The sequence below is a fragment of the Calonectris borealis genome, chromosome 2 (assembly GCF_964195595.1).
Source record: "Calonectris borealis chromosome 2, bCalBor7.hap1.2, whole genome shotgun sequence".
In the NCBI taxonomy this organism is placed as follows: domain Eukaryota; kingdom Metazoa; phylum Chordata; class Aves; order Procellariiformes; family Procellariidae; genus Calonectris; species Calonectris borealis.
Window position 1 is genome coordinate 133,679,102 of NC_134313.1, and position 23,968 is coordinate 133,703,069.

The following is a 23,968-nucleotide window of genomic DNA, read 5'->3' on the forward strand; positions in this document are numbered from 1 at the left end:
CCGGCAGCCGCTTTCCCCCGCCTGCCCTGCTGGAAGCGGAGCACGGTCGGGCGCTGCTTCCCCGGGCAGCGTGCGGGAGAGAGGAGCGAGCCCTGCTCCTCAGGGATGGGCAGCGAGTACTGGGCAGCCCCAGACTCCCCTTGGACTAAAGAGCCCTTAGTTCCGCAGGCCAGGCAGTGAGGCGACTTGAAAATGGCATAAGCGAGAGATGATGGAAGTGAAAGCAAGCCATCATTAAGCGATTCATTAGAAAATCTATCTGTCTCGTCTGTCTGCTATCTGTCTGCTACCTCCGCCACAATTACACATTGACTGGACAGTGCTTTCTAGTATCTCAGGATTCATCTACTTGCTCTTCTTTCTATTATTTAGTACATTGCTTGTGAAAGAGACGGTGCTTTTGAAGAGGCGAAAAGTGAATGACCCAAATTGAGGGGGAGGGGAGGAAATATAAAAATGATCGCCCAAATATAAACACATCAATAAACAGGGTGCGCAGCATCCTGCGAGCATCCATTTGAACTGCTCGCGTCTGGATTCTTTCTGTGGCATATGTCTGGCTTTATATTTTAAATGGTAATCAGACCTCGGGAAGAATCCAGCGTTAACTAAAGCATTAGGCGCTGCAACCGCACAATCAATCCTCCCAGAGTGTCATTGCTCCCTAAGAGATTCTTCAGCGCAGCAGCGAGCATTTTATCTCCAGGAAATTTAAGCCCAGCCTGGCGTCGTGGCTGTGATGTTAGGCTGGAAGCAGCCTCCTTCCTCGGTAGTTTAACGCGAGAGGCACCAGGCCCCTTTACGGTTTCCAATGATCCGTGATAAACAATAACACGTCTTTTATTCCTTAAAAAACGAGACAATCAAATAAAATGAGCAGAGCCTGAGCATAAAACACCGGGTGAGCCGTGGCTTTATTAATTTCGTGAGGCACATAGGCTGTGCAGGGAGGTGAGCAGGCATCGCTGCCGGAAAGCCCAACCGCGGGGAGAGAGGAGTGATAGTAAAAGCTTCATCTGGACACCGCTTCAGCCTAGGTATAATAAACATCAGGACCGCCGGGCTAGTTTATAGCGGTGCGTGTGATAAGAGGGGAGCAAAACTTGGAGCCAGTACTAGCAAAGCCTGCTCCTTCCCCTTCCCGGGAGCGCGGCTCCCGCCCAGGCGCAGGCGCTCGCCCATGTGGGCGAAGCGTGCGCGCCTGTGTGTATGGAAATCCATATTACACATTAATATACATCTATCTCCCAAATTCAGAGGTCGACCTGAGAGCAGCTCGGTGCATACGAAACCAGACGGGGAGGGGTTGCTGGGGAGGCCCGGGCTTCCATTGGCTGCAAGCGCCTGCCGCGGTGCGGGGGTATCTCTAATCATATTCAGCATGTTTTGCACAAGAAATGTCAGCCAGAAAGGGCTATCTGCTCCCTTCGCCAAATTATTCCACAACAATGTCATGCTCCGAGAGCCCGGCTGCAAACTCTTTTTTGGTAGACTCCTTGATCAGCTCGGGCAGAGGGGAAGCGGCGGGAGCAGGAGGCGGAGGCGGAGGCGGCTACTACCCCAACAGTGGTATCTACCTGCCACAAGCGTCCGATCTGTCCTACGGGCTGCAAAGCTGCGGACTTTTCCCCGTTTTGAGCAAACGCAATGAAGGTACTTCTCAAAGCATGGTCCCCAGCTCGCACCCCTACGTGTCAGGGATGGAAGTGTGGCTAGACCCCCCCCGGTCCTGTCGCATGGAAGAGCCGGAGAGCCAGCAGGCCACCTCGTGCTCCTTCGCTCCAAGCATTAAGGAGGAGAGCTCCTACTGCCTCTATGACTCAGAGAAATGCCCCAAGGGCTCGGCTGCCACAGACCTCGCTCCCTTCCCCCGGCTGAGCGCCGAGGTCAGCCCGGCCAACAGCGGCGGCGGGGTCCCCGTCCCGGGCTACTTCCGCCTCTCCCAGGCTTATGGCACCTCCAAGAGCTACGGCGCGGGGCCGGCCGGGGCTGCCCCCTTCCCTCCGCAGCCCCCCGGCCGCTTCCAGACGCCTCCATCTTTGCCTCCCGTCCCGGACGCGGGGAGGAAGGAGGACGAGGAGCGCTCCCCCAGCCCCTTGGCGTGTGTCTCCCAGAGGGAGGACGAGACTCAGGCTTCATCTTCCACCGCAGAGGAGCTCTCTCCAGCTCCGTCAGAGAGCAGCAAAGCCTCTCCCGAGAAAGAGCCCGTAGGTAAGCGAAAGATGATGATGATGGTGATGGTGGTGGTGATGATTTAAAAAAAAAAAAAAAGGAAAAAAAGCAGTTGAGGATCGTAGTGGCATCACGATGCGAAAGGAGGATCCCAGCTGCCCCGCGGGGCTGCCAAGAAGCGCTGCTCAGACTGACCTTCTGAACTTTGTAATATTCGGGCATGGGGTTGCCGTAAAAATTAATGTCCATCCTATAGTTTAAAACGCTTAGAGCCTCCGCTCTGGGCAACTTTAGCCTGCATGCTGCTTAAACGTATAGAAAAACAAGATCAATCTTTCCCCTGTGATGTGAAGGTGCCTACCAGATAACAGAGATGTTTGTAAAGCATCCAAAATAAGCAATAGGCAGTGCCAATAAATAAACCTATTAACGCGGTAAGTTATATTTTACGATCCAGAATGCTTTTCGGAATAACAGCCGCGCTGAAATGTGCCATCTATGAACTGCTATCAAATTAGACTGATGAATGCACCGCGAATATCCTTCAGCGTCTACATTAGATAACAGGGTTGTTATTTATTCATTTGCTTATTTATTTCCCTTTCGGGTCCCCGTGGTAAAAAAATAACTCCCCTTCCCTGGGCGGCAGACTTTTCAGGCGCTTCTCTCCAGCCGCATTTCAGAAGCCCTGTTATTCCTTCAGGCGCCCCGTTGGAAAATAATAAGATCAAAACAAAAAAGAAAATGGAAAACTACTAGAGAGCCAACCCCAAACCACGAACCACTCCGAGCCATCGAGGGATCGGTGTTACCTCTTTCCCAGCCGGTTCCACTGATAGCAATAAACACCCTGCAATGGGGGATTTTTAATATCTTTTCTTTTTTGTTTTCCTCCCTCGAAATGGTTGGAAAAGAGAGGGCCGGGGCGAAGCTCCCCGGGAAGTCAGGGGCTGGAGGCGGGGAGGCTCCGGCTCCCCAGTTCACCTTGTTTTCCGCCTCCGGAGCACACTTAACAAAGTTCAGATCCGCAGGCTTTGTTTTTTTGGAAGCAGGTGCCTGGTGGGGGGAAATAAGACCCCAGGCCGTTCACCAAGCCTCCCTCCAGTAACAGTGGGCTCGGAGCGGCCGAGGGGGAGCGGGTAAAAGCCTGTTTTGGGGGGTCGGAGATGAACTGCCCAGCGGGGCACGCTGCCCCGCCAGAGGCTGTCCGGAGCTTTTTGAGCAGTGGCAGATTTTCCCGGCCGGCTCCAGGGCCTTTGGGAAACCGCTTTGAAGCTCGCGGTTCCCACAAGGACACCCCATATTCCAACTCCCCGCAGCTGGCGGAGCGAGCCCGCCTCCCCCCCCCCCAGACACACACACAGATGCTCCTTCCACCCTCTCCCCCCCAGCTCTTTGCCTCCTACCCGCTGGTAACGTCCCTTTTTTACTTTCTCAAAACTAGGCAATTCAAAAGGAGAAAATGCAGCAAACTGGCTCACGGCAAAAAGTGGCAGAAAGAAACGGTGCCCCTATACCAAGCATCAAACTCTCGAGCTGGAAAAGGAGTTTCTATTCAATATGTACCTGACTCGTGAGCGTCGCCTAGAGATCAGCCGCACAGTCCACCTCACAGACAGACAAGTTAAAATCTGGTTTCAGAACCGCAGAATGAAACTGAAGAAAATGAACAGAGAGAATAGGATTCGGGAGCTCACAGCCAACTTTAATTTCTCTTGATGAACCTATAAGCACATCTTTATGGTTTAAAGAGCCAGTGTCATTTTCCTAGGCTGTAGTCATCCGCACCTGTATGGATTAACGATTTTAGACGTTCTCAATATGTCCTTAGCCTCTTAAGAGCTACTTTGGGGTGGGGTGGGAGGGCGGACTAAAGCCACGCTAATGCACAAAATGCCGTGCGTGAACCTCCCCGCTTCCTTCAACCTTCCCCGCGGCCCATGTATTCCTTTAAGCTTGGAAACACAGAAATACCATTTCAGGAGCTGCTGAAGATATTCAGAAATATCTTTCCCCCCGTATCTCTCTCTGAAAAGTAAACAAGCTCGGTTAAAGGCGCATTGTTTTAAATTATAAGCGGTGTAACTTGGACTGTATGTAGCTGCAGAATGAAGATATTTAAGCCTTGCCATATTTCTATGTATTGGGAGCTTTCCCCCCCTCTGTTTTCCTTTTCTCCCCCCTCCCCCTTTTTCCTTCGAAAAGCAGGACTTACAATAATGAAATGCAGGCATCTTTTTAAAGGGCTTCATGGGAACGGGTGTTAAGAGCGATTCTTTTTTTTGCTTTACCTTTAAAGTCAGTATTACAGCTTTAAAATTGGCCAGGAAAATGAAATCTCTTCTCTTTAAAGGTATAAAAGAGTTCGTGTGTTGCTCATGGACTAAATTATGACACTTACCTCTGAATTTCTCTCGCTCTTTCTGGTTGTAGATATTTACTTAATGTAGTTTTGCTTAAATATGTGGAATTAGTGATTGTTTTTGGTCTATAAATAACGTTACCGTTGGTAACGCATGACAAGCACAGAGAAATTCCCCCTTGAGAAGAAAGTATTAACTTTTTCCTCATTGATTTCACTGAAAAGTATATATCCTGAATATCAGAAGGACTTTCTGAGCCAGAGTCTGAGATTGCGAGGGAGAATATGTTCATCTTCCTTTATACTGTGAAGTTACATACATTAAAGGGTCAAACATATAGGTGAAAAAATTAAAAAAGAAAAAAAAAAGAAAGAAGGGGAAAAACTATAAATACAGATATGTATAAATGTCTATTATTATTAAAATGCCGATACTGTTTTAAGCAAATGCATTCTATCGTTATTATAAATGTTAGTTCTAGCTATATTTAGTTCTTACCTTAAATCGGAATAAATTAATATTGTAATGCTGCTGTGCGTGAAAAAGACGATGTTTATGTTCTCATAGAAGAATAAAAAACCGTGGAATGAATCCTTTTAATTTTACCTCTTTTTGTGACTGTTTATCCTCAGGTTCTACTTTATGTCTTCGAGAACTTTTACAACAGGAATAGTTGCCTAAACCCCCTGCAATTACTTTAGGAATCTATTTAAATATTACCTAGACGGTCGTAATTTGTCTGGGCCATATAGCGATGGTGCTCTAAGGTTTGTCGGCTTTTGTTCAGTTTTATGACTTGCTAGTATATCTGGATTGTTGCTGTCTTGAACGAGTGGTTTCAGTTGACTGAGGAGCTGCATAGACTGAGGAAGCAAATTACTATTTCTCGAGGGTAGGGAAATGATTTTTTTTTATTTTAATCAAACACCTACAATTGTGCAGAGATCTTTAACTCCAGAGGACAGTGACAAAACTCTAGCTTTATCTCAGGGCCGAGAAGAAATCGTAAAGGTGAGCGCATGGGGAGGGGGGGGACACACCAGCCTCGCCTCCCTGCCAGCGGGCCCCTCCAGACAAGGCTATTCCCTACCTGGCTGCATGTGGAAGAGCTTATTTCACCCAGGCTGCTTTTTCTGCATCTTCACTTCCTTGCTGCATGTTTAGCTAATAGAGTCTTGCACAAAGGGAAGGCAAAAGGAGGGCTGGGAGAAGAGCGACAGCTAATGCTTCCTTGCAGGGTATGTGTATGGCGGGAGGAGGGGGACAGACTTTGAACCCGGGCTTCTTGGGAGCCGTTAGCTTTTCATGATGTAACATTGTCGTGCACGGCCTTTTTCTTCCCGAGTGCATCTGCATGGAGAGGCGAAAGCTGCCCATGGGGGAGGTTGTTATTATATTTCTCTCTTGTTTTCATTAACCCACCCGAGGCTGGCCGGGGGGCGCGGAGGGGCGCCGGCGGGGCGGGCGGGCGGGTGAGAGGGATGTTTTAGTCACGTTTCTGGTTTTATTTTCGTAGCGGGATCCTTGCGTTAAAGACCACGGCAATGGGGAAAGTAATAATTAGCGCCTGAGAACTGCTCTGTGGTTTAGGTAGTTTCATGTTGTTGGGGCTCCACCTTTCTCTCTACAGCACGAAACTGCCTTAATTACTTCAGTTGATATCATCACCAGGTATGCTTGGTGCGAGGGTCCTTTCTGCCCGAAGAAATCTTAGCGCTGAAGTGATCTGTAGGCGTCAAGTCCCAATGCCATTGTTCCCCATCTGCAACGGAGCCTCCTTTGATTCCTCAGATAAACACGGCAGCCGAGGGGGGAAGCTTGACAAGTTCTTCAAGGTTAGCTAGCTCCTAAGCGAGTCCCTGCCTGCTTGCGGGATTTTAATATCCCTCGTAGGCTGCATTCAAGGTCAGGTGCGTTTTTGCATTCTGCTCGGCGTGGGTCGAGCTCGGGGCGGGGGGGCTGTTTTTATTTTTCTGTCTGGATTTATTAAAAAACAGAGAGCCAGAAGGCTGCCTGGGGGATGGGGTGGGGAGAGATCAAGTCTGCCGGCCCCGCTCCGCGCACCATCACGAACAAGGCCCCGGAGCGCAGAGCCCGGGGCCGGGCGGACCCCACCCGCGGCGGGGATGCCCGGCCCCACCGGCGGCTCTTGCCCCCGTGGGGGGTGCTAGTGCCCGCCGGGGCCTGTCGCAGGGCTCCGCCAGCCCCGCGCCGCCGCCCGTCGGGCCCGCTCCCCCGGGGCTGCCCGGGGGCGCCAGCTGCCCCGCAAGGCCTCGGTTACGATCACGATTGCGGCGCGGGCGCGGCCGCTCTCCGCGGCGGCGGAACGGGCAACAGCGACCTCTCCGGGCCCGCCGCCGCCGCCGCCTTTTGTGTCCGCAGCGCGACCGCGGGCAGGGGCGGCCTCCCGCCGGGCCCTCCGCCCGGCAGCCTGCGCCGGCACGGCAGCGGAGCGGGGCACCCTCGGCAGCGGGAAGGCAGGCAGGGGAAAGGGCAGAAAACTCACTCGTTGGGGGTTTATTTATCTTTATTTTTTTAGTGACGGTGACTATTTTTGCCTAAAAAATAAGAATAATAATAGTAATAATTAAAAAAAACTACAAACTTTTTCGAAACTCCAGACCGGGCTGCAGGAACTCAGAGGAGTTCGGATAGCGGATTTTAGTTAGACCCACCCTAGCCGGTTCCTTACAGAAGGAGACATCCTTGGCTGGGGCAGGAGCAGAGCTCTACGTTGCAGTCAAATTTAAGTGCTTGTGGCTGCCTCTACACAGACTGTGCGTCTGAAGGGCTATCTGCTGGGTCTGTGTACATACGGGGAGTATATTTACAGTGTATATGTCTGTGCGTGACTGTATGGCGTTTGTACAGAGCTTTGCCTCTGCCCTTTATTTCTCGCTTGAATCGCATCATCGTGATTTTGGACTGCTTCCCCCAAATTCTGAATCATTTTTTCTCTCCGCTATGCCAAAACACCTCCGTGCATTCGTAGCACCGGCGATTCCGTGATTTGCAGGGGCAGGAAACCCTGGGAAAAGGCGATCCTGAACTTCCCGTTCAGGCGAGATCGCCAACGCCCGCGGATTCCTGCCCCGCGCCCGCGTACACTCCACGCCTCCGCGGTGCGTGGCTAATGAAGCAGCGCTTGCATATGCCCCTGGCTTAAAAACCGATGGGGTCCTTCCTGTTGCAGCCGGGGGTAAGAGCTAGCGGAATGGGAGCTCTGCTAATTTGATTATGCCGGGATGGAGAGCAAGGAGTATTTTTATTCAGGCACGATCGCTCCAGCGGTGCTTCATCCCTGGGAATTCTGATTCTATATCGCAATTTGATGTGAACGTCTATTTCTGCCCTGTTTGGGGTCTTTTGCCTCCAAAAGGGTGTAAACCACCAAAACCTTAAGTAATTTGCAACGCAAATTTTACGAAGCCCACGCTGCCCCCAATAGCCTTCATGGCTCGTATGCAAAATGTACTTTGGGGAAAAATGGGTCTAAAAGGACGAAAAGAGGCGGATGCTCCAGCGTTATTATCAGCAACGTGACCGCGTGAAAAATGTCTGTAATTATTTGCTATATTTTATCTCTTGCTTTCTGTGTACCCTCTCCTGCCGCTTGGATGCCGGCAGTGAACAACTGCAGAATTTTACAGGGAAATAAAAATGCAGGCACGTTCTTTTAAACGTTATTGTTATTGTTACTCATTTGCTATTATTTTTGGTGAAGAACCAAAAAAATGAAACCCGCTGCAAGTTGAGAACCCAAATTCGAATATAAACATCCAGGACTCCTGCAGCTAAGATTATTTTTTCTGAATGGAAAAAGGAAGTTCTACAATCACATTTCACCACAGCTGACTCTTAATAATAAATACAAATGACGTCGAGTTCCGTCTTTCCAGGAAAGAAATACAATTATTTTTTTCTATTACGGCGTGTCTATACAATGGCCACAAAAAATAGCAGAGGAGAACTTTATTTGCATTTTTTAAATTGTTAGAAAATAACGGGCTCCTTGTTTGTGGAGATCTTGCAACTGTTCCGTAATTTTCGAACTCTAATGGGGGATAATAGTTTCATTATGGGCCTTGTAATCCCGAACGGGGGGAGAGAGCGTTGTTAAAATAGGATCTCTGTAAGATTTCGGATTAAACTGTTGGGAAGACATGAAAAGAAAAAGAAAGAGAGAAGGAGAGAGGGGGAGAGAGAGAGGGAGAGGGAGAAAGACAGCCCACATAGCGATGTAAAACTAATTAGAACCACACTTTCGCATGCACAATATTTACACGTGATTTTAATTATTACTCAGCCGTCCCTACCATTTGCTGGGCTCTATTTTCAATAAAAGGTATTTCGAGTAAATTGAGCCTCTCGCGGAGATTTTTTGTGCCCTCTGCATCCCGTTGACCGCGCTCCTTCGCCAGCCACGGGTACAAATAGCGTGAGTGTCCTCCGGAGAAAAATCGGGGAGGCCCAGGCATATTGGCGAAGCGCTCAGCCACGACTTTAATTCCTAACACTGGACTTGGATCTGGCCGCCTCTTACTTTTCCCCCCGCGCACCCTCCCCTCCTTCTGCGGAGGACTGTAACCCTCCGCTCGGTTTCCGATGCCGCTAGCGTGTGTCCTGCAGTCAAAGGAGGTGCCAGCAAACAAATAACTATATTTGCACATAAATTTGATTCACCAGAATGCGGGACGGCCGACTGCGAGCCCCCCTTTGATAGCCGCCCTGAGAAGCAGGGTGCCTTTCGGCAGCGGGGACACGGGGCTTTTTCTCCCCTTTCCCCCCGCTGCTTCCCTGCATAGCTAAGAATTAATTGTCGTGATAAATACCGCTGCCCGGCTCTGCCCGCGCTCCTTCCCTCCCGGCCAGGACGGCGGTTCCGCTGCGCTCCGGCCGCCGCCGCGCCGCCCAGCCCCGGCTCGTCTCCCCGGCCTGGCGAGGGGGTCCCCGGCCGCCGCGGCCCCGTCCAAGGGCAGGGGCGGGCAGGCGCGGCGGAGCGGCGGGGAGGACGAGGAGGGTGTTTTCGGTCACTGCCGCGCTCTGCCCGGCGGGGTGGGGTGGTGAAGTGCAGTTTGGTGCGGGCCAGCCTAAATACCGAGCCAGCGCCTGCCCCGGTCCTCCTCCGGCCGGGCGGGGAGGGCCGGCTCGGCGGCGGGGTTTCGGAAAGGGGATACGTTGAATTTGACTTTCCGCTGCCAGCTCTGAGCCGAACGGAACGGTATTATTTACAGTGAGTTCCCAAACTAAACACAATAGTATAATTTAACCTTTCCAAGCACTCGTAAATTTTTACTGCTGTGAAACACAGCGATGCAAATGAGCGCGCTCGTAGTTACTGACTTAATAACAACCCCGTGGCTCCCGAAACAATAACTCCTTATGAAATATAATAAATATATATTTAAATACAGTATACCGCAACTGCTATTTTGCTTTTTTTATTGCTTCAATTATTGTATAATTTTATGTGAAGGTCTCCGATCACAAGGGTGGGTTGTTTTTTTTTTTTCGCGGGGAACACGACCCAGTGATGGGATGATTAATTATGATATAAAATAGTCCGCTTAAACGAAAAAAAAAAAAAAAGAGGAGAGAGAGGGAGAGAGAAAGAGGGAAGGGGGGGCTGTAATACGGAATCTGATCTTTTAATCTCAGTTGGCCGCAATTAAAACAAACCCCGCCGTATAACTCCAATATCCCTTTGCATAAAAACATATGGCCTCGCTATAAAAATTATGGCTGGAAAACACTGACCCATTAATAGCCCGCGGACTGATTTATACTTTATTGTTCTGCTCCCCCGCCACGTGACCGGGGCAGCCAATGGGCGCCCGGGCTGCCCTCAACTTATTACTGACTCTACTTCTCCGCCAGCACCAAGTTGTTACGTGAAACCCGCAGCCCCGAACCGCGGCGGGTCCGCCGCCCGCGCCCGCCATGTCGGCTCCCGGGACCCTCAGCAATTACTACGTGGACTCCTTCCTGGTGCCGGAGGGGGACGAGCTGGCGGCGCCCCGCTACGCCCCCGCCCCGCTGGGTCCGCCGCCGCCGCGGCCGGCGGCGCTGGCCGAGCACCCCGAGCTGGCCCCCTGCAGCTTCCAGCCCAAGGCGCCCGTCTTCGGCCCCCCCTGGAGCCCCGCGCACCCCGCCGGCGCCAGCGGCGTCCCCGCCGTCTACCACCCCTACGCGCACCACCAGGCGCCGGTGGCACCGCCCGACGGCAGGTACATGCGTTCGTGGCTTGAGCCTGTGCCGGGCTCCTTGTCTTTCCCCGGGTTACCTACCAGCAGGCATTACGGCATTAAACCTGAACCGCTGGCGGCCAGAAGGGCTGACTGTACCACGTTTGACACTCACACTTTGTCTCTCTCTGATTATGCTTGTGGTTCTCCTCCAGTTGATAGGGATAAGCAAAGCCACGAAGGCGCATTCTCTGAAAGCAATGGAGAAAGTGAGGCAAACGGAGAGAAACCGCAGATCGATCCAAGTAAGTGGCACTGCGAGGGTAATGGACTTCAGGGCGCTGCGCCGGCCGCGGGGAGATGTCGAGGCGCTGGGGCTAATTACGCGGCCGAGCACCGGCTGCTGCTGCCGCCGCCGCTGCTCCAGCTCGCCGGGGTCTGCGATCTGCAAAAGCCAGCGCTGCCTTTCGCAGGCTCGAACGGGATCTAGGATGGCTCGGGCTTTCTAGGCTGAAAGGAAAACAAAAACCCACCCTACAACTGCAACTTAAACAAAAAAAAAAAAAAAAACAAACAACAACAGAAAGGCAAAAACCCCCACCCCAGCCACCCCAGCAAACTCCGCAGGACGTGCTCGCATCCTCCTGCCCCGCCGCGCTCCCAGGAGTGGGCAAACGCCGGGGAGAGGGTGCCTAGAAAGCACTGGATGTGAATCTGATCTTTTTTTGTGACGGCTCGCAGGCCGGGGCGGCTATTGCGGAGCTGAGAGCAGAAACCTCGCCGTTGACTTGGTGTCCCCCCTCCCCCCTTCGTCTCCTCGGTGGAAAACCCCGGGCTGGATGCTCCCAGGGCGGCGGGACTGATGGCAGAGCGCCTCGGGATTGCTATCGCGATTCACGCCGTGCGAATAAGGGTCCTAAGCGAGCGAGGTTTTAATTATGCCAGCTGTAGACTGACTTGCCAGCTCCCTGGGTCTTGCCAGTGATGACACGGGAGAAGGTCGAAATCAAAAAGTGAAACAATTTCGATGACATGTTGGTGTGGCTGGTCACTCCCCGGGCTGGCAGTTTGAGGGGGGTGTGTGCGTCGGGACGCCAGGAAGGAGGGAGGGTGCTAGCAGAGAGAAAGAGAGAGGAGGAGAAAGAGTATTTTAAAATTGCATCCTACAAACAATAAAAAAGGCGAGGGGAGGCGGGGGCGGCGGGGCTTTGCTGCGTGTCGTTGCGTGTGACCTCTCCATGTGTCTGTATTTTGGAGTCCATTGTGCCTCACCATCCTCTGTGACTGGGGAAATGAGAGCCACGTCCTAAACCCCAGTATCGGGACACCTACGCCGCTGGTCCTGCGTGGATCTCCCTCCCCAGCCCCCTCCCTCCCCCCACCCCACCCTCCCCGAGCCTGAACTTCTCCTGTTGTTTTCGTTGTAGATAATCCAGCTGCAAACTGGCTCCACGCAAGGTCCACCAGGAAAAAGCGATGCCCTTACACCAAGCATCAGACGCTGGAACTGGAGAAGGAGTTTCTGTTCAATATGTATCTCACTAGGGACCGTAGATACGAGGTGGCCAGACTCCTCAATTTAACTGAGAGACAAGTGAAAATCTGGTTTCAGAACAGAAGGATGAAAATGAAGAAAATCAACAAAGATCGAGCGAAGGACGAATGATGGCAACATGCAGGTTAAATTGAAAATACATAAAGTAAAAAAAAAGAAAAGAAAAAAGAAAAAAGTTAAAAACAAAACAAAAAAATCCTCCCCTCGAGCCCTGCCATGCCATGCGTCTGGGTCCAGGCCTCATTTTTTTCCCATGGCAAATTCTGATTATGATTGTACCTTGATTGTCACAGAGGCCAGTTTGCCAGGAGAGGTACAGTAAGACTTAATTTTCTAATAGGAAAGAAAAAGGGGGCATTAGCACGAAAAGGCTGTTTAGCTGGCTTGTATAAATCTACCTGTTTCTTCACTTATGGAAAGAAAAAAGAAAAAAAAAAGAATAAAGAAAAAACTACCTTTTCATAATGCACAACTATTTACGGACTGTATAGTTTAGCCTACGTAGTTAATTTTATTCGCTCTTTGCGCAGCAGAGAGATCTCTGCTCTAATACTTGAACACTGTGTTTTATTGTGGTAATTATGTTTGTGACTCAATTTATGTGCTTGGGTGCTGTACCGGATGTAATGGTGTAAGCTAGAATTCAATTTGAACTCAGGTTGTTTATTATAAAAATTGCATAGAGTATAGCTCTGTAGTGTATTAAGTCTTTTCTGTATAATTAGACAGTTAACCTTTGATTGTAAAATATATATTATATATATCCCAAACGCAAAAAAAAAAAAAAAAAAAAAGTAGGAAAAAAGTTCGTCCGGGATGTCTGGGAATTACGGTTCTCAAAATATTGAAGCAAGTCATTTTAGTATGCACAGTTGATATATATATAGTACTGTCTTTGTTGGTTGTATATATAATCTATATATTAAAAAAAGTAAATAAACAGACTAGCTTAAATATTGTTTTTGCACCAGTGAGCAGTTATCAGATTTCGGAGCTATACGTATATGTGAAAAGGGTAACTACCTATGGTTTACGTTTTAATTTTAATCGAATGATTTGATGGTTATTGTAATGAAGGTTAATTTTATTGATAATAAATTATACACTATAAAAACCTACATTTGGTTATTGTAAATTTGTATCGATTTACAAAAATAAATCTGGGAAGTTATGTTGATGCAGAACGTACACTGTCTATTTTGAAATAGTTACCTCATGGCCTACTGACCAAATCGTTGTGTTGAAATGATATTTAACTTTTTGCCAAATAAAATATATTGATTCTTTTATATTTTGTGATGTTGTAAGATTATTAAGGAGAGGTTCTTCCACGGCACACCGAATGTCACCAGCAGATGTGGCAGGGCTAGGGCAGCTGCGGGGGCGAAGCGAGTAGCAGTGTTGTGTCTGAGCCAAGGCAAACCCACGGTTCTATAAACGCATACCCCAGGTGATGAAAAGTTGGGCTTATTTTCGTCCTAAATGGGCCGATTCAGGTCCTAAATGCCACTGCTTCGCTGAGAGGAGGCATTGCTCCCCCCTCCCGGATATAATTTGGTAAGCTGGCGCTTAGCAGCGCGAGGAGGGAGCCCCTTCGGATGGCAGCGGGGGCACAGTCCCGATTTAACGCGGTTTTAATAAATTCGCCTGGCGGGGCGGAGGGATTTAGGACCAAACCAAAATGTCCGACGTTCTTTAGTGCGGACGATAATGTAAATCAGCTCAGACAGCGACATTTAAGCTGAGATGGTTAATTAGCCCGTACCAGAAAATGTCCAGCACTAAGTGTGCTTCAACAAGCTTTGTGAGAAGGCTCGCCTTACCAGCGCGTTCATTTTTAATTCCCTTCTAGAGATAATTGCCCATGCAAAATATGTTATTTCAAACGTCACCCTTTTTTTCCCTTCCCTTGCCTTCACGTTTGAGATTTTTTGTCTCCCTTTTAAATGTCCCGTGGCAAATAAACACAACCCCTTGCATTTTACTAGAGCCTCAGATTATGTATGTATGCATGTATAGATATAGATACAGATAAAATTTTACTGACAATTATGGTAGAATTTATGGTGTCAATTTTACTCGCTGATTTAGCCGAAGGAAAGAGCTGGGCTGGCAGCAGGCTACAGCAGAGAAGACAAAATAGGATTTATTTTAAAAAACAGAAAGAAGGTTTATTTGGAATGGAGGATTTCCACAAACACCCCCATTGCACCCACCCCTCCCCCGTCGCCCCAAGCCAAACCAAGCTCACCAACAAAAGAAAATAGCGAAGTCTGTGAGCTTGCTGAAATTTACCCTTGTTTTGGGCCGACATCTTACTGCTCAGAGTAGATATCCTCCATAATATGAGCCGCAGCACACTTCTGCGCCACACCGACCCTTGTTTGCAAACATGTCGAATAACAATAAAAGCCTTCTTGTTTTACCGAGGTACACTTACATATACATATGTATTTAAAGCAAAATAAGACGGAACACAGTTATGGTCTTAGCAGAAGTTGTTGTTAGGAAAATTCAGAGCCATACAGTGCAATAAAAGAAAATGACTGCTGTAACCGTTTATGGGGTGTAAAACGCTGCAGGGCTGAAGACAAAACTTAGGGAGCCGGCAAGAACTTTACAGATGTGCAGAAGTGCGGGAGAAAAAAAAATGCTTTCGGCTTCACCTTAAAAAAAAAAAAAAAAGAAAGAAAGAAATCCGGGGTAGGATTTGATGAGTTCTAATTAGCAAAAGGGAGCTCGTTCTGGTGTGCACGCACACAAAAAGCCCCTAATTGATCCCTGAGCCAGTATTTGGGGATGCTGGGACGCCCTCTGTTGTTGCAGACAGAGGCAACTTCAAAGAATCAGCATTAAGAGTGTGTAATAAATGACGGGTCTGCAAACTGTCTGGAATTCGGCTCTTAATGAGTTTACAACTGTCCAGCCACAATTAAGATTTTCTACAAAAGCCTTTTCATTTGTTTTGTCTGGCTGTTTTAGATAAAGCGGGCGAGCGGAAATAACAACCTTTTATTGGCCTTCCCCTACTTAAATCCAGGCTGGGAGGTGGACATTTATCTTCCCGTGCGCTGGCGGGCAGAGGCGCTGGCTCCGCGGGGCCGGGGCGGCGGGGCGGCGGGCGGCGGGCGGTGGCGGCGGCGGTGGCGGCCGGGCGCCGGCAGGTGGCGCTGTGAGCCCGCGAAAGAGCGCCCGCCCGGCCGCCCGCCATCAAGCGCTCGGCCGCCTCCCCGAAAGCTCCTAAAATGTCGACTTTGTGGGAGCATAACTGGGGTGGGAACCGCTGGTTCGGTTTTAACAAAGGCCAATAGGTTTGAGTTTTTTTTTTTCCCCCTTATCCCGGGAGTACGGTGAGGGATGCGCCGCTGCCACCGGGCGCGGTTGGGGTGGCATTTGCCGCCTGGCCACGCTCGGTGCTCTCATGGCAAAAGTAACGCTTGCTCTGCACCATGGACATATCCCGCATTTATTATTCTCCAAACATCGAGGCATTTCCTATTAGCTAATAGAGACGGATGGAGCCCTGGCACTCAATTGCCAGCTCCTCTTTCCCTTGCCCCAAATCTTTGCCCTTCTCTGGCGAAGCCCTGAGCCTGCAAACAGGGTGTCCTGATCTCCCAAAGGACTGGTGAGAAATGAAATATTTGAGGAAAGGGGAAATTGAAGGGTTCGGGCAAAATGGAAGAGGCTCTCCCCGGATCAGCCCGGGAGAAGAGCCCTCGAAGAGCTTTGCCTTCGGAGCGGGGGCCGAAGCGACGGATTTTCCAATGCCCTTCTCCGCCCCGCGTAGCTGGAGACACAGCCGTGCGGGGAAACGGCAGCGCCGCAAACCTATCGTTTGAAAATTATTTACCGGCGAGTAAAATTCCCCAGCAGCTGTCTTTGATACAAATAAAAAGCCCTGCTTGTGTCCTCAGCAATTCCAGCTCTGTGGGACCCGTTGCAATTATACGATACAGATGCGAACAGGCTGATGCTCTGCAAACTTGACGTGTCTCTCAAAGTCATTCCTAACTTCTCGCCTTCTATTTTGATTTCTTCGAGTCGTTTTCGTATTTTTTACCGTTTTGCTTTTTTTGGCTGTCGCGTCTTCAGAATGAGGCTTAGTGGGGAACTGTAGAGTATTTTCAGATGGCAGTTGCCAAAAGAGAAGGGGGAAAAGTAATTGGAAGGAAAATAAAGGCAGGAGGAAAGGAAGCATAAAATGTGGGCTGAAGTATGAACGTTGTATTTTTCAAGTTTAAGCCAGACAAGTAAACAAATCGCTGCATAGTACTCCGTAACAGAACTACTTTCTCTGCGTTTTATTTACGTTTCCTTAAATCAAAGCCGATCTCTTTATATCGAAATTCAGCATCGGGAAGGAATGTGAGCACTGAGCTATTTTTTCTCCGCCCTGTTTCAAAGATTTAATTCTTTCTAGGGATAAAGAGTAACAACCACTCCCTGCTTTCTAACAAGAGCCTTCCTAGCAAATGTTTGTCTCCAATGGCATTGCTAAACTTATTATGATTAATTATTTTTTTCCTTGGGCAGTAAAATTATATTGAAATTAAAAAGTGTTTATGCGTCGTCATACTAAGTAATAACTTGGCACAGTAGGCTCCATTATAATCGTGGATAAATTACGGCGAGAACAGCTTCCAAAACAACAAAATCTCTCTAGTATGAACCACATCAAGATACTGCTTAATAGACAAGCCATAATCATGTAGTGCTCCCAGGTCGCTTATAACTTATGACCACCGTTTTATCACTACCTTTTACTTCCCGGAAAAGCTCAGAAGGCAAAGAGAGGTAGTCCAGAGCTCACAAGAAAAAAATAAATACAATAATCCCTCCTAGAGGATTATTTTTAAAGCGTGAGAGAATATTGCGGTGACTGAAACCTTGCAATCTGCGCTCGTTCGCCGTTTCCTCCACTGGAAAAAATACATTCAAATGAAAAGTGCGTTTTCAGGCGCGGGGATCCAGCCTGGTTTTGTGTGCGACAAAACGAGAGATTTCAGAGGCTGTTTCAGGGGCAACGTTATGCCTAACACGCAGAGGGTGGGGGAAGTAAATAAGGTGGCGGGGACCCATGTCTGGGGGTCCTTTTATGATTTATTCAATGAAGACTTTTTGAGAAAACTTAAGGTTTGGCAGGGAAAAAAGCTGAAAGCAAAATATATTAAAAAAAAAGGTGGCGGCGGTAAACACACACACGCAAAGAAAAATACGTAAACGTGCAAATTGTGCAGAATCAGAGAGCTCGAAATACAACCACACAGCTAATCTATTCGGTCCTACGCTATTCATATTTAAGTCTAGACATTGGTTATATTTGCTGTTTCTTTCTTCTTGCATCTTGGTATGTTGTCACCAGAGGAGCAATTTATTGGTCTAATGTCGTCTACTTCAGCCTCTTTGATCTTCTTAGTCATCGTCTTGTTTGCTTCGCATTCGTTTAACTTCTTGGGCCTTTATTCCTTTCCAGCAGCCTCTTCTGCCGGCGTGTTCCCACATCGCGATTGCGACCGCAGGGATATTGTCTAATATTGGCGAATTGGAAGAAATAACTGAAGGGGGCTCTTTCGCCAGCTTCTCCCTTACGCCTGCGAATAATAACTGCGTTTTCACGTACTTAACACTTGGCAAATATCTACATACAGCCGCCACATTTGCATGCTCTGAAGCACCAATATCTCAGGGGTTTGGCTTTAGAGAATTTACTTGCTTCTGTCAGTAGCCTATATTCATGGGGCTGCAATAACCGCGCATAAAGAGTCCCAAAGGGTGCGTGCGTGTGTATGTGTTGGAGGTGTGTGCGGGGGGAGAGGGTGTCCCACGTTTACAAAACGTTAAGTTTAGGGTCCGTGCGAAATATCGCCAAGAACAATTTTAACTGGTGAGAAAGTCTTTGTACACAGAGCACCAAACTATAATTGAAAGGAGAATTTCCGGGGCAATTCCATTGTGCTCCTTCCAGTTTATGATGTGCAATACAGGCAGGCAGTAAAAGCTGTCTTTACCAGGACTCCCTGTCTGAGGGAAGGAAACTCATTTTACGATCCGTTTAAAGGAAGGGCACGGTGCAGCATCCTCAATGGAGAGCCATTCGCATTGTTGGGGAGCCCAGTGTTTAGAAAAGCAGCAACGCTCCCCGTCATCTGAGCGTACCGCTACCGCCGCACGCTTAGGACTGTAAGGTATGTAGGACGGAAAGGTAAAAGGGGCATTGAACAGGCGGCTGAGATTTGAAGCCGTTTGTAGATGATTCCTTCAACTCTGGGGGGGGTGTGTTTTATTTTGTGGTGGTTGGTTTTTTTTTTTTTTTTTTTTCTTTTTAAGGCGTTCAGAAAGTTGAGTCCTTGTATTTTTTTTCCCCTCTTTTTGTTTTCTTTTTTTTTTTTTTTTTCCGGGAGGATGACGGTGTTTTTTTCCTAGGGGGCAAACCGGCGGGGCTTACTCCAGGGGGGCGCCTTGATTTTCAAGGCTCGGGCAGCCCCCCGGGGCCGGCGGTGCGGCGGGGGCCGGGCGCAGCGGGGCCCGGCGGCCAGGGGGTACCCCCATAAACCCTGCTGCGGCATTACCCCCCCCGCTTATTTTCCTCGCGTGAAAAAAACAACGCGCAGGTGACCAGCAGTCTCCTTTAAAGTTTATATTTTATTTTATTTTATTTTTGCAACTCCCCCCCGGTCCGTCTGAAGGACCACATGGGGTGTGCGGTGCCCCGGGGGCCGAGCGCCCCCTCACCCCCGCGCAGCGGCGCCGTCGGGGGGAAGGGGGGGCGGCGGCGGCTGGAGGGCGCTGCCGGGCGCGGCGGCGGCGGCGTCCCCGGCCCGTCCATGGCCGGGCACCGGCGGGCCGCGGCCGGCACCACCTGTGAGGCGGGCGGGGATTGGCGGGCGGCGTCATATGACCGGTCACGTGCTCGAGGCAGCTCAGTCCAAAAGAAAATGGGGTTTGGTGTAAATCTGGGGGTGTAATGTTATCATATATCACGCTACCTCGTAAAACCGACACTGAAGCCTGCCGGACAACAAATCACAGGTCAAAATTATGAGCTCTTCGTATTATGTGAATGCGCTTTTTAGCAAATATACGGCGGGGGCTTCTCTTTTCCAAAATGCAGAGCCTACTTCTTGTTCCTTTGCAAGCAACTCCCAGAGAAGCGGCTATGGACCAGGCGCGGGTGCCTTCGCCTCCTCCATGCCCGGCTTGTACAATGTGAACAGTACCATATATCAAAGCCCGTTCTCTTCCGGATACAGCCTGGGCTCTGATGCCTACAACCTGCATTGTTCCTCTTTTGATCAGAACATTCCCGTCCTCTGCAATGAGCTAACCAAACCCAGCTGTGAGAAAGCGGAGGAAAGCAACCTGCACAACCAGGCTGAGCCTAATTTCCGGATATACCCCTGGATGAGGTCTTCAGGTAGGGGCAAGCGGAGAGGGCTCGGAGCCGTGGCAGCCAGGCAAAGCGTGTCGCCAGAATTACTGTCAGCACAGCCTTTATGGTTTTAATTATAGCCGAGGCGCCATTGCGTAGAAAGCCCGTGGCATTGTATGTAAATGAGTATCATAAAACTTTTTATTGCCCAATTAATGGGTTCTAGCCTCGTAAATTTATTTAACTCCATTTGCTATGGAATTTTAGCATTGAGTTGATTTGCGCTGTTTGCTATAGAAACGTGGAGAGTTGGCTGCGGGCTCCCACAGCCCCCGCGGGTAAGAGTCTCCCCTGCCCTCTGCCGAAGTTGGGCAAAAAAATCCCGCTCGCTGGAGAAGGCGGAGGGGAGAGGGGCGTTCAGGAGCGGGGGACGGGCTGCTGAGGACTTTGCCAGCCCACGTTGCCGAGACGTGCCACTCTCGTCCCCCCTGCCCTTTCCACGGAGATAAGGATCTATAGAAACGTACTAAACAGGAAAACGGGGCGGGGGGGGGGGGGGGGGGAGAGCTGGGGGCGAGAGTGTGTGAAAAAGGAGAGCTCTCTTCTGGAGCTAAATGCGATGTATTGTTTACGATCCAGGCGGGGTGGGATGGGGTGGGGGGGTGGAGGGAGCCCCCGACATTAAAATAAAATAAATACAGCCCAGCCTTCCAGCTCTTTATTTCCCCTTGTGAAACGCGAAAGTCTGGAAGGTTTTAGGGAAATACATCGCCTGGGGGAAAGTTCCTCCTCCCAAAAGCAATTTCCTCCCCCACCTCCTCTCCTGAATGCTTTCTCTCCACTTTTTCTAGGTCTCTAGCAACTTAATTTTTGCCCTGCCTGAGCAGGGCAGGTCGTGTGGCTGAAATGTCTTTGTTAGGGCAAAGCGGGGGGGCGGGTGGAAATGAGAGAAAGGGATCATTCACTCTCGCTCGGCCGCTTTTTGTTTGTATAATAATAATAATAATAATAATAATAATAATAATAATAATAATAATAATAATAATAATAATGCTAAAAAGAGAAAACTTTCCCCCTCTCTTCTTGCCTAACTCCTGGCCGTGTGTGCCTGCTTTCAGGTCCAGATAGGAAGCGAGGGCGCCAGACCTACACCCGCTACCAGACCCTGGAGCTGGAGAAGGAATTCCACTTCAATCGTTATCTGACTCGGCGGCGGAGGATAGAGATCGCCCATGCCCTCTGCCTGACGGAGAGGCAGATCAAAATCTGGTTCCAAAACCGGAGGATGAAGTGGAAGAAGGAGCACAAGGAAGAGAGCTCCAGCACCCCGGCTCCCAACGAGCCAACGTCAGCAGCAGCCTCTGTCGAGAAAGTGGAAGAAGACGAAGAGGAGGAGGACTAAGGAGTCCCACTCGAGGAAGCAATCTCTTAGTATAATGTATGCACATAACAGTTGGAAAAGCTCCCTTTAAAGGAAAAAAAAAAAGAGAGACTCACTGTTTTTATTTAAAAAAAAATCAGTTCCCTTTAATAATCATCTTGCAAGCGAGCGTTTACAAACATGTCAACGTTTCTTGGGGTGGTTTTCCAGCCTTCTCTCCACCCTCCCGTACTCCCCAAACCTGCCCTGTGCCGAACCTGTCGGTAATATCTCCTAAGAGCATCCTACAATCATTTGTTTTTTCGTTCACCCAAACCTGGGTGGGTTTGTCCAGGGGACATTTCAGTGGGAGAACTGCTGCTTGCACAGATAGTAAACCGTGACCTTCCGCAGTAACTACCTGACTCAATAGTCCCAATCATGTGTAAGGGGAAAAGTGCATTAGGCTCACATTAAGAAAAACTACCTAATTTTGAATAAGTAGCTCTGCACTTCTCTTTTTTTTTTCTTTTTTGTTTTTTTTTTAATTATTGTTAGAAAAGTATCATAACTAATAGCTACACTAACAAAAGGTTAAACAGCAAGTAAGGGGAAAAAAAAGATGTTCCACAAACCACTACAATCTACAGCAATGATTTGTACTACCTATTTTCCAGACTACCTATATATCTTGCTCCGCCTACCTATCTTCGAAAGTATACTGTATTTTAGTAGTCAAAGAAGATAACATTACTAATGTGAATCGCGAAATGCTTTTAGAAACGTAAGTGTAGTCGTTCGAAAAAGCACGCATCAATAGCTTTGGTATAGAATTTGGTACCGAAAAGGCTGAATATATTTAAATTTAAAATAATATATTTATTCCAAAGCAATTATAAATGAAAACCATATGCTGCAATATATCTTTGTTCTCGATTCTTTACTATTCCGAGCGAGGAAGCAAACACACGCCAATATTGTACAAAGCGGTTTAATATCTCCCGTTGGCTTCTACCTTCGGCTGCCTCTGCTAAAGGCCGTTTTCTTATTCTAGGTTGATCTTACTTAATATAGCGGAAAGTGTTATTTGAAAAGTGAATTTAAATGACCATGTAACCACCTTTAAAAAAAATTCCTGTTTGTCCTGATTATCCGAACGTGTTAATATGTAATACCGTGAATTTTCCTACAATAGCAGATACTGTATATTTGAACGATTTTTTTTTTTTTTTGTCATTTATATTCGTCTTGGAGCTCATTTGTAAGATCATGTCATAAATTGGGAAGTATGTAATTAATTTGGAAACTTTGTAGCATGATGTATTGTTAAGAACTCTGTATAAATCCGTCTTGAAGGTTTGGCTAAAGTTTATTCAAAAATTGTATGTTACAATGTGTTTCGATGTGTTCGTTGTGAACATTTGGATATGCCGTGTAAGTATTGGAAGTGGAAAAAAAATTGTCTGTGAACTCTCTTTGGAAGTGATACCGTGTTCAAGTATCTCCCACGATAAATGTGTTTTATGTTACACAGAAAATAAATATGCTTGTTGACAATGAATTGTGTTTCTTTATTAGGGAAAGAGTTCGAAGGAAGCATCAAAAAATAATTTACACAGACAAATGAAAGAAATTAGACCATATAAATCTTTTTTTTTTTTTCCGTAATCAGGAGGGGGAAAAAAAAATCCAAGGTGATGAATTGATACGAATCAGTCAATTTCTCTATCTCGACTTCGTGATTTTTTTTTTTTTCCCCTAGCGCAGTTGATTAATAAAGCGGAAAGCCTTCTTTATGGGAGGGCTTCCTTCCACCGTGTTCCCGTGTCCTCTTGCAGTCATAACCCCAGTCCAGGCGGCCGGCGATCAAGCCGAAATCGCATGCAGTGAAATAATATTTGTAATGAACGGAAAGTGCGATGCGAAACTTCCAAGTGTAAATGATCTGGTCGGGTACGTGTGTGGCTTGTGCGTGCGGCTTTCGGGGGGCGGGGGGCATCAGGGTGGCATTAAAAAGGGGAAAAATCGCCCCGCTTTAGAAAATGTATCATTTTTGCCAGGTACCACGTAACGTCAAGGAGATCTAATATTTTCAATCTTTTTTAAAAATTAAAAAAAAAAAAACAACAAAAAAAAAAGCTCGCCCGAAAAGTCCCTTTATTCGTCCGGGTAAACGCAGGTAAAACCAGACCATCATTTACGCAGAAGTTCCCCTTTTTCTACTACACTCCGTTCCTGGTCAACGTACTAATTGTAATTTTAATAAAATTAGTACAAACTCCAGGTCTTTTAAAAAAACTCCAGGGCTGCCTCTGTGGTAAGATGGCGCCTCTCTAAGACCTGCCTCTTCTTAGTGATGAGGAAAAGGCCATAAATCCGTTGTTGTTTATGAAAATTTACAACTTTGCAATACAACTTTATGAGTTGTTCGGTTTTTCCATTGGTCGTTGTCGGTCATGTGGATGGTAACCGTGAACATGAACTTTTTTATAATTTCCCTTGCGAGAATAGAGCCGCATTCTTTTGCTGAGCTCTGTCCTGCTTCGGATCTCTCTGGCTTTCAATCCCCATTTCATTTGTTCTTTGTAAGGCAATAGTGAACAAAGTGTGCGGAGGTTCGGCATAAGCAGCCGCCTAGAACACAGATCCGGGATGGCAATTTCCAGTTCCCCCGCTGGAAGGTGTGGCATATTGGATTCAAAGCACTGGCGTGGCAGATTTTCAACTTGCAACCTGGCTAATTTCCTGCTTCTTCTGGCACCAAAAGGAGGGCGATTCGTCTCCTGTGCAGCCAAAGCGACAGCTGTCAAAGTCGCAGGGGCTCCTGTGAGCCAGAACCTAAAAGGTGAGAAATGTATATGACACTACCGTAAGCAGGGAAACATGGTTTAATACGTTTAAATATTAGACATGTGCAATTAAACCAAATGGAAATGTTACCGGCCAAAAATAGAGGTGGCT

The 23,968-nt window shown here is 48.3% G+C and overlaps 4 protein-coding genes across 4 annotated transcripts in view; all 4 read left to right on the top strand.

Annotated features, from left to right (window-relative positions):
* Positions 1-1,397: 1,397 nt before the first annotated feature.
* HOXA10 (homeobox A10) lies at positions 1,398-3,908 on the top strand. The gene is made up of 2 exons (XM_075140759.1): positions 1,398-2,211; positions 3,617-3,908. Exons 1-2 carry the CDS (start codon positions 1,398-1,400, stop codon positions 3,889-3,891), a joined length of 1,089 nt encoding a protein of 362 aa, XP_074996860.1. The 3' UTR covers positions 3,892-3,908.
* A 6,567-nt stretch (positions 3,909-10,475) lies between these two features.
* Positions 10,476-13,393, top strand: HOXA9 (homeobox A9). Its single transcript, XM_075143504.1, has 2 exons — positions 10,476-11,025; positions 12,148-13,393. The coding sequence occupies exons 1-2, from the start codon at positions 10,476-10,478 to the stop codon at positions 12,384-12,386; spliced, it is 789 nt and encodes a 262-aa protein (XP_074999605.1). The 3' UTR covers positions 12,387-13,393.
* Positions 13,394-18,102: 4,709 nt separating this feature from the next.
* On the top strand, positions 18,103-22,568 carry HOXA7 (homeobox A7). The gene is made up of 2 exons (XM_075143505.1): positions 18,103-19,692; positions 20,766-22,568. Exons 1-2 carry the CDS (start codon positions 19,317-19,319, stop codon positions 21,047-21,049), a joined length of 660 nt encoding a protein of 219 aa, XP_074999606.1. The 5' UTR covers positions 18,103-19,316; the 3' UTR covers positions 21,050-22,568.
* A 1,091-nt stretch (positions 22,569-23,659) lies between these two features.
* The window catches only part of HOXA6 (homeobox A6), a 2,793-nt gene continuing 2,484 nt past the window's right edge, over positions 23,660-23,968 (top strand). The window contains exon 1 of the mRNA XM_075140857.1: positions 23,660-23,852. Coding sequence (XP_074996958.1) covers positions 23,660-23,852 — 193 coding nt within the window. The remainder of the gene's footprint in view (positions 23,853-23,968) is intronic.

Excerpts from the sequence above, each read along its gene's own strand:
- HOXA10 (XM_075140759.1), top strand. The coding sequence starts at position 1,398 with ATGTCAGCCAGAAAGGGCTATCTGCTCCCTTCGCCAAATTATTCCACA. Across the intron at positions 2,212-3,616 it reads TCCCGAGAAAGAGCCCGTAG|GCAATTCAAAAGGAGAAAAT; the intron begins GTAAGCGAAAGA and ends TCTCAAAACTAG.
- HOXA9 (XM_075143504.1), top strand. The coding sequence starts at position 10,476 with ATGTCGGCTCCCGGGACCCTCAGCAATTACTACGTGGACTCCTTCCTG. Across the intron at positions 11,026-12,147 it reads GAAACCGCAGATCGATCCAA|ATAATCCAGCTGCAAACTGG; the intron begins GTAAGTGGCACT and ends TTTTCGTTGTAG.
- HOXA7 (XM_075143505.1), top strand. The coding sequence starts at position 19,317 with ATGAGCTCTTCGTATTATGTGAATGCGCTTTTTAGCAAATATACGGCG. Across the intron at positions 19,693-20,765 it reads CCCCTGGATGAGGTCTTCAG|GTCCAGATAGGAAGCGAGGG; the intron begins GTAGGGGCAAGC and ends GCCTGCTTTCAG.